This window comes from Austrofundulus limnaeus, unplaced genomic scaffold (assembly GCF_001266775.1).
Source record: "Austrofundulus limnaeus strain Quisiro unplaced genomic scaffold, Austrofundulus_limnaeus-1.0 Scaffold75, whole genome shotgun sequence".
In the NCBI taxonomy this organism is placed as follows: domain Eukaryota; kingdom Metazoa; phylum Chordata; class Actinopteri; order Cyprinodontiformes; family Rivulidae; genus Austrofundulus; species Austrofundulus limnaeus.
In genome coordinates this window covers 167,934-177,151 of record NW_013952477.1, presented here as the reverse complement: position 1 = coordinate 177,151, position 9,218 = coordinate 167,934, and the positions used below count along the sequence as shown (strand labels likewise).

The 9,218-nt window shown below is 37.9% G+C and overlaps 2 protein-coding genes across 4 annotated transcripts in view; both read right to left on the bottom strand.

The window, feature by feature from the left end:
- The window catches only part of LOC106519291 (forkhead box protein P1-B), a 22,500-nt gene extending 19,392 nt beyond the window's left edge, over positions 1 to 3,108 (bottom strand). The window contains exons 1-2 of one of the 3 annotated variants that reach the window (XM_014010884.1): positions 3,007 to 3,108; positions 775 to 915 (exon numbers count right to left, since the gene is read on the bottom strand). In XM_014010884.1, coding sequence (XP_013866338.1) covers positions 775 to 900 — 126 coding nt within the window. In that variant the 5' untranslated portion in view covers positions 901 to 915; positions 3,007 to 3,108. Of the gene's footprint in view, positions 1 to 56; positions 186 to 774; positions 916 to 3,006 lie in introns of those variants that run through there. The other 2 variants (XM_014010886.1, XM_014010885.1) reach the window with 2 other exon arrangements.
- A 491-nt stretch (positions 3,109 to 3,599) lies between these two features.
- LOC106519293 (eukaryotic translation initiation factor 4E type 3) lies at positions 3,600 to 8,855 on the bottom strand (the record flags this gene model as incomplete). The annotated part of the gene is given in 6 exon segments (XM_014010888.1): positions 3,600 to 5,701; positions 5,821 to 5,976; positions 8,212 to 8,278; positions 8,363 to 8,423; positions 8,515 to 8,609; positions 8,783 to 8,855. Coding segments are annotated over 6 exon segments (499 nt in total), but the record flags the coding sequence as incomplete, so codon positions are not given.
- Positions 8,856 to 9,218: the final 363 nt, after the last annotated feature.

The following is a 9,218-nucleotide window of genomic DNA, read 5'->3' as shown; positions in this document are numbered from 1 at the left end:
TATATATATAACATTAGCATATTAACAATCTCACAAATAAATAACGTCAGACAAACCTGATAGCCTTCATTCAAAAGTTTCTCAGTGTTCTGAAAAGACAAATACGCCTCAGCAACTATAAAAACCTAATGCAGCCTCCCAAACCAACATGATGTGAGTAAACAAAGCTAACAATATACTGATCCCTCCGCCCAGCAGGAGCCGTGCACCCCCCACTCACACACACACACACACGCACGCACGCACGCACGCACGCACGCACGCATTCTAAACCGTGGCACCACATCCCCCCATGTGCCTGAGTGAGAAACTGAGACAAGCGAATGGCGAAGTTCAGGGACACCCTTGTTTTTCATTTAAAAAAAAAAGATCAAACAAGGCAACTCGGTCTGCTGCAGCGGAGGGCCACACGTCATTATGTTTCATGCGACGTGCACAAATCCTGACAGTAAAGTTTGCGGTGCTCACGTAATGGGATGATGAAGCGTGGTCACTTAAATGCAACCAAACCATTCACGCTTTGGCGAAGTGACAGCAGCCGTGTCATTTGCACTGAAAACGCTCCCATTTAAAAAATACCAAAACTAAAATAACCTCTGAACACAACCTGCCTCACACGAACAACTAAAAGAAATTTTGTTAATATCTTGATTTAGCAAATATCAGTATTGTTATTATTATTTTTGTTGTACAGATGTATGAAAAATATGCTTATTTTGTGCATTTCAATGTAAACCCTGATGTGCTGAACAAACACATCTGGACAGGACTGACCCTGGGTGCCTCTGCAGGAGGAGTCTGGCTACTCTTCAGTCGACTCTCATTCTCAGTCGGACTTCTGCTCTCTGCCTGGCTTGTTTGTGTGCTGTGGCCTGCTGGTTCTGACCGAGACTCATGCATCTGGACTTCACTGACCTGCAAAAACAAACAGAAAATGGCATTAATAGAAAGCAGCTAAAGAGTGCACCAGAATATGACTGCATTCAGAAAACAGGGTGGTTGCTTTTTAACGTGAACATTATTTATGACAAAATTTTTAAAAAAGTGACAGAAAGTCAGTCATGTAAAACACTAAAACACATACAAGTTAAAACGCTCACAGTTACAGCCCTGCTCACTAATACAAACATGCAGGGAGAGAGGAAGATGTTAAGTCTATTTGTTGAATAACCAAAGTGCTGCCATGACTACTGTAAACACAGGGGCCCTGGGTCCGTGTTTATGTGCAAACACATCTTCCTTCTGGAACAATTTACCATTAACCAGGTGGTGCGATAAACGGCTGTGGCAGGTAGTACAATGCACAAGTAGGCTTTTATGTATACAGCTTGGGAGTGTTTGAGTAAAAAGCTCAGCAGCATAAACAAAGGTAAATAAAGCAGGCAAACAAGTAGTGCAAGGAGAGGGAAAGCTACGCAGGGAGCCTGAAATGAAGTGGACCACAAAGCCTCAATGAAAATGTCAGTGTTTTCAGCACTGCCTTCAGTCACATGCTGAGATTAATCTTTTAATCAAATCGATCTCATATGCCCGACTGAGAGCCAACAGTTAGAAAACATCAGATTAGACTGTACATACTAAGATAAAACCCCGACTAAAACAGTGCCAACAAGTGGTCGAGGCGAAATAAAACTGTTGAAAAYGATGAATGGATGACTACGCAATTACAGGTTCTGTCTAGCTGCAATTCACGAATAAGACATAATTTATATGGTTGAAAAATTCCACTAAACCTAAACTAAAAACCTGTCTGTTAGAAACAGGCAGCTGCTGGTGAAGGCCCACTGTTTATTTTAGCTTTTGGGATCAGGATTAGTTTGGAAGACAAAGGGCAGAGTTTCCTGGAGACATTTTTGATGGTCTCTGGAACAAAAATGAGAACTTTTTTGGGGATTGTCTTATTCATATGTACATACTGAAGTATTATGAGATATAACTGCTCAGGGGGGGAAATAGTTTCAAAAACACTTTAAAGACATGTTTTTAAAGAAGGTACAAATTAATAAAGCAGGTACAAAAAACATGATGGAAGCAGGATATCATCCTGTTTTTTTTAATAACTTCACATATAACAACAACAACAAAAGTACAAGTACACATTACTTGGATTATTTTTATTTATTTTTTTATTCTGGTGTAGTGTAGAAAACGTAGCAATATTAAATCTGCATATTTAATCCAGACCAATCCAACCCAGTCAAGGGTTACCTCGCATTAGATCTAGCCTGTTCAGATATTTGTCTGCTTGTCATAACCTCAGTGAACTCCTGCCTGATTCAGTCCTTGTTCTTCGACTGCCCATTGTGCAATAGCTTAAAGGTAAAAAGATCGAGGAACACGATTTGTTCAAGAAAAAAATTATAGTTTTATCAATTCTGCTTTGATTGGGGTTCTTGGTACGGATTGTTGTGTGTGTGTGTGTGTGTGTGTGTGTGTGTGTGTGTGTGTGTGTGTTAAAGTTAATCAAACGTTCTATCCAACTCCCTGAAGTGCACATCAGTTCTGACCATTCTAATCCGCGACACCTACGACGAAGTTACACTTATGAATGGACGCAGTTTGATACGATATCAACTATTTATTACACGTTATTATCACAACGTTATTGTGTTTTAAGTTGTGTTTTAATTTGCCGCGACGCAAAGTGATCAGGTCCCATGTCCGTTTTACGACAACCTGAGATTTCCGTTCAGGACTTCAGCCATTAGCTTACATAAGCTATACACACCAGGATAAAACGTGTCGTTTTCCATCAGAAGGAAGAGGTGTACAGACTATTTAGAATAACATATTCGTGTTAACTTCACAAGAACACAGTTGTTTGAGCACAAAAGCGAGCAGAGCTCACGTTAACAGCGGCTACAACAAAGCTATTAGCAGTCTAGCTAGCTCATTTAGAAGCATTTCTCTCTCACCGCTCTCTGGACTCCCGGTGATATAAATAAATGGTTGTTAAATTCTATACTTGTTCACTGGGTGTCGGAGAACTATTGAATTATTACTTACTCACTGAATTATGAACGATCGGACAGTCTGACTCTGGGTGGTGTCGCTTGAAGATACCTCGCTGCTGTGCCTTCCTCGGTAACAAGCTAGCCACAAGTTGCTAACGGCGGGCGTGGCTTAGGTAAAAGTAAACAATGGTGACGTCATGTTAACACGAGGACCGCTTCAGATCCGCCTGAAATTTGACGCATAAAGAACATGCATGTCTGTTACTATTTAAAGGGTGAATACTTGTCTTTCTTCTGTAAAACATGTTAATATTGTTTATAAACAGTATGCAGGATGATAATATACTCATTTTATTCTACAGTGTTACACAACTGCATGAAAAACAATATAAAATTGACATGTACAAGGATTTTTTAACCTTAACGCCCCCCAAACAAAAGCAAAACCACAAGATTTGATGACACCCAACTGTTTCAGTAAACACAAAGAAACGCACACAATAACCTTACCCAAAACACAACAAATGCTTCAGAAAATACAAGAACACCAAAAACATGACATTTCAGAAAACAAAAATTGTTCAAAAATACTAATGTGAAAAAAAATACACACACACGCACAAACAAATAAAAAATGTGAAAGAATTTCCAAAAACACAATAAGGTATTTTATTATTAGCATTTTTGTGATGTCATGTTTGTTTAAACTGTAGTTGTTTGTTACAAGAATTTCAGCAATGGAAAACTTGGAAAATCACTTTAACTTCCTACCTACATGTTTAGTTAAAAAAAACTTCTTAACTACATTTTTATAAAATATGTCATGCTGGTTAACTATTTTAAAAACAGTGTTAGAGCAGCACTGATGTTTCATGAGATCAAAAGCTCATACATTTTTACTTATCTCCTGACAATAAACCCTCAGTATTAAGATTTCATCTCATTTTATAGTCTAATTCAAACAATGATCCAGTCTGACAGTGATTTTCTTTTTAGATGCTGGCCATCTTGCAGAAGTAGTTAGTCAGCACATAAAGATGGCCACTATGAAAAACTGCAGATTTGCATTAAACAAGTCAAATATTGACTAGACTTTGTATTGAATTCCATCCATGATTAAACCTAAGATATGTACACTTGTGCAAACACAAGAGGGAGACATTCTCACTCTAGCTGCTCTTTCATTAGAAGCAAAGCTGAAAACTGTATATTGAATACAACACTTGAGTGTTTTTCTGGTGTAATGACATGTATTAATAAAGTAACTATCAGCTTAGTAGTTTATTAAGAAGTGTATTGGATTTATCAATAATCATGTAAAATAGTTTTCCAGAAAATTAAATCCCGATTTCGAGAAAAACACCATCAAGCCTAAAATTTCAGATTATTCATCATCAACTTATAGGTAAACAATTTCTGAAGAATATCTTTAAAAAGAATTCTTTATTTTTCAATTTYTAACATGTAAAAAAACCCAACAAAAACAACTATGTACACAGTTTCAACATGCAGAACAAAGAGGACTTTAACACTGTCGCCAATGATAGAACGCAAGGCACCATCCAAGGTCAACAATCTGTTGCAAGATTTCAAATTTGAAATGAGCCATCAGAAGAAAAAAAAATGATGCAGGGAAACAGTATTTTTTTATACTTCACTGTGCAAACCCCCCCCCAACAAATAAACAACCAAATTACAGTTGGCAAATTAAGTCTGGCACAGTTATCGGTATACAATAAGAAAATGTAGTTTCTCGATGAAAGTCAGACACAACGTTACAAACTGTTAACATTTCAGTAAACAATGGCAGAAGTTCACCCCTAACCGGACGGACAATATGAACACATAGAAGTTGTAGCTCTTACCAAAGGAAAAGAAAAGTAAAACAAGAAAACAGAAAATAAATTGACACCTCATGAAAAGGTGACAAAGCCAAAGTGCACTTTGTCTCAAGTTTCACAACTTCATACAGTTCTAGTGGCACTATCAGATGTCTTACGAAAAAAGACACACAAGCAAAATGCTTGATTTAAGGCAAAAGCATAAACAACATGATGTCAACAGCACAGCAGAACTACCAAACCTGTACAGATAAAGAACAGAAATGATTGCATGTATTTCTTATAATCAAGGTGTTGTGTGCATTGAGGTTATTTTACTGTAAAAAGAAAATTCTCCTTTCACACATAACAAGAAAGGATGTGCAATATTCTGCAAAAAACACGAAACTTTCTGCCTACTAAAGAGTTAGTCATTATCCAAAGACTAATTTACACAAACACAAAAATCTGCTTACCAGAATCATAATGTATTATTATTTTTTTTATAATTATTTTGATTACGGAGCTCTGTAACTTTAAACCAATAACCAACAGTACATTAGGAGATCTGTGCTCAGTAATCTGAACAAATGTTAAGAGTGCATCTAATTAGCTTTTTAATTCTATAAAATATCACAGTATTTAAAAAAACATTAAAAATAAAAACTAAAATAACTTTTGTTTTTTTAACAATAACAAATTTTTGGTTTTTAGGGATGTCAGTGGTTCTTTGAAAACATTCACCATCACCGAGTCACAAAACGTGGGACTGATTGACGTAATTAAGATCAACAGCTCAACTCAACTGTTGTCTGCCCAAGTATTATGGTACAAATACTAACTGCAAAGAATATCGTATGAAAACGTCCGATGTGCAGAATTAGTGTCTGCTCCGACCGCCTTCGAAAGCATGGTGCTCCTCATGAGCTGCAAAAAATAAAGCAATCAAAATAAAAAAAAAAAAAACATAAGCAAAGAGAGAAAATGTAATGTTTTTGATGCTTCCTGACAAATATGAACATCAACAGAACGATGACGATGCTCACGTTTATAAAACACAGCTTTAAAAGGCGTCTGTGGGAGAAGCTCATAGATCTTTCCTAAGACATTTGACTCGTTGGCACAGGAAGCGTTCCCATTCCAAACCTGAACGACATCCTCTCTGTCTCTGACACTGACGCTGACCCCGACGACCTCATCCTCTGCAAACAAAATCACAACAGATATTTCACAAATTTGATAACATCCATGGGATTAAGTGAACGGCACTGTGTTGGTGTAGTCATATTTATTCAAGGAACCTTGGAGATTGGMCAGGATATGTTCTTTAATACCTCAGACCCACTATTTTTCCTTCTGCACCATATATAAAAGTATAACCATCCTGYCACTGACTGATGGAGAAAATGTATTCTTTGCATTGTTGTTACTTCTGGACAGGACTTACAAAAAAAAAATGTATTCAAAAATATGCTTTAAATGTCAGCCATATTTTAAAGGCCTCATGGCTCCATATTTTCACAGCAGAGTGCTTCTGTTTCAGAGTGCAGCTTGTGTATGGTTCTTAGATTTCCCAGAGGTTTTCCAGCAGTCCTAACCATCAGCCGTCAGGCTTCTCTCTGGTGGAACCAGCACCAAGTACGGGTTTGGGAGCCTGATTGTGTTATAAAACAGGGGAGCAAAATGGAGATGTAGCGTGACAGATTGGTGTAATGGAATTTGAAATGCGCTTTCATGTGGGAGAGCCGAGTTTGAAACCCTGTGAGTGTTGATTATTCTTTTGAAACAAACTGTGGTTAAATGCTTATAATAAACCAAAATAGAAATTTAGGTCATAATATTTGGTTCAATTTTTGCCTAGATGTCTTTTCAGCAAAAAAATAAATAAATAAAAATAAAAAAATAAAAAAATAAACTCACACACCATGCACACGAACCCCATTCTTGTTAATGTCACTCAGTGTTTCAGTGTTTTTACTTTATTTGTCTGGTTTATAGTCAGAAAAAGTTCAACTTTAAAAATCAACTTCAGCTTTCTTTCTGAGCGTCACAGCTGACTGCTGTCTGAGTAGTAGTGSCTTCTCCAGAAATATTTTACTGCAAGGGGAGACATGTGGGGGCCACTGAAAATCTTGGGGTGGCACCAAAACCAAAAACTCAGAATTTCCAGAGTTTTGCTATGATAATGTCATTTATGAGTTATTTGACAAACACAACTTGTATATTATAAAGGTTAGACAATCACCTTATAATATACTTCAGCCTACAATAGTTTTTTTTATCTTATAGTTGGTGTTACATATTGAGAAAAGCCTTGTCACTGCTCAGTGTAATGAAGCTTGTCCTCTCCTAAATTTACATATACATAAAAATAATAAAATATATGCATAACCTCCTGAGAGTCTGCATCTTAATGTTGAGGACATTGCTTTTAGAACATTTGTCTCTATTTTTGTTGTGTATTTTCCAGGCACAAAGTTCAATTCTATACCACAATCAAGTAACTGTTACCTGCAGTCATTTTGAAAATGCCTACCGTTTCTGACACTCCCACTTCAGCACGTCTTTACGGCAATGCTTCAGGGAAGGGGTGCCCTGTGGGACAGAAGCTGGGCTGCAGACTGAGCTCCAGGGAGGAGCTTTGAGTAAGCAGGYGGTGTTTTGTACCTGCAAGTGTTTAGACAGCTCCACATGGCTGCCAAGAATCTCTACAACATGCACGAATGAGTCAAAGCAACACTCAGTTTTTGATGAGGGAATGATATTATGACATGGTAAAAAGCTAAACTGGACTGAGCCAAAACAAAGCTGAGGGAGGAAGAATGCCAAATGTAGCGATTACTTTTTATAGTAACATTTCTTTTTGGTTTGTTTGCTTATAAACGTCTCCTATTTTTGTCTGACTGCTGGGAGCAATAACATTTGGTTTTTAAGTGAATAAATCTGGGAGCAAAAACCCAAGATTGTTGCCACCACTTTAGAAAATGGGGGAACAGCTGCTCCGCAGAGCAAACTAACTTTGGGAGGAAGACAAAATACCTTTAAAAYGGAGCTTTAAACTTTCCACTTTGGTAAAAAGATAATAGTCCGGGTTGAGTTTGGTTCCACTCAGTTGTCTCTTTAGTTCTGCAGAATTAGACCAGGTATACCACAGCAGGTGTATTTCACCTGATGTGTCTTCTTAATCCCCAGCTATTTGAGCTAGGTGACTGCCCTGGTTTTGTTGAAGGGGTTTTTCTGTCAACAAATAAGGGTTTTATAAATCTACCTAATCCGACTGGATAAAATAAAAATTAAAATCTGAATTGAACTCTCTTAGCTTTATTTGTATCGTCTCAAAAAATAGTCTAAAGTTAATTAATGTTGGCCATTGGAGCAATGAAATTCACTTAACTAGTTACCAAAAACAAAAAGACAAGAATAATAARGACATCTACCTGAGGCACAATAATCACTGAACTGTTCTCCAATTGTAGCCAGCAGCAGCTCTTTCCACACAGAAGACTGCAAGCAAGACAATAAGTTTGTTAAAAAGAGAACGCAGGAAAAACACCAATCATAAATACTTAGCATCGTTATCTCACTTACAGTGCACTCTTTGGGCACTTTCATTTTCCAAACACCGCCTTTAGCATTGCTCTCTTCTTCCCTGTTTGCAAACACACAGGAGAAATAAAACTAGGCATTATTTATTCCTAAAAAGTCAATGAAACATACCTTATTCTGCAGGGGCAACTCACCACAGAGGCTTCCTTTCTCCCCTCATCAGATGATAGCTGCACCTCAGAGGTAAGCTGGAGACACTGGGTATGTTGTTGTAAACTCTCCAAAAGTTCTGCCAAGGTGAGGAGAGCACACGTGTTATTTTGTTGAGACACAGTCACAGCCTGAGAGTTCTCCCTTGTCCTTTTTAATCACGCCTAATCTCATTTATAATTAACTCGGCAGTCTGAGTTGCTATTAACTAGAATAACTCGATGTGACGTTGAGACCATAACAGCATCGTACCTGGACAGTTTCCACGGTGTAGATTTTCTTCAGGTTCGACTCACATTCAGCTGCCGTGGTTCCCGGCAGAGATCTGTCACCGGGAGGAAACGGAGGCTTTGAAAAGTCTGTTCTAATTTCATTTTTGTTTCCCCGAGAGCCATGTTATTCAGATGGATCAGTGCTGCCCTCTGTGCAGACATGCTGGGGTGGTGGTGGCGGCGGTAGGGAGGATCAGATGACAAATAAGCCAGTAAACAACACTGACCCCATTTGAACACAGCCCCCTTCCCCCCCTGTGGTTTGTACACACTGTACATGTTGGGAGCATGTGACAAACTCTGTCATGACTACTCAGTTTTATTTAGGTTTCTTTAAAGTTGTGGCTGTTACTTTTATAACTTGTATTTCTTGTGAAACTTAACCCACAAAAGTGTTTTTTTCTTTAGATAAACTG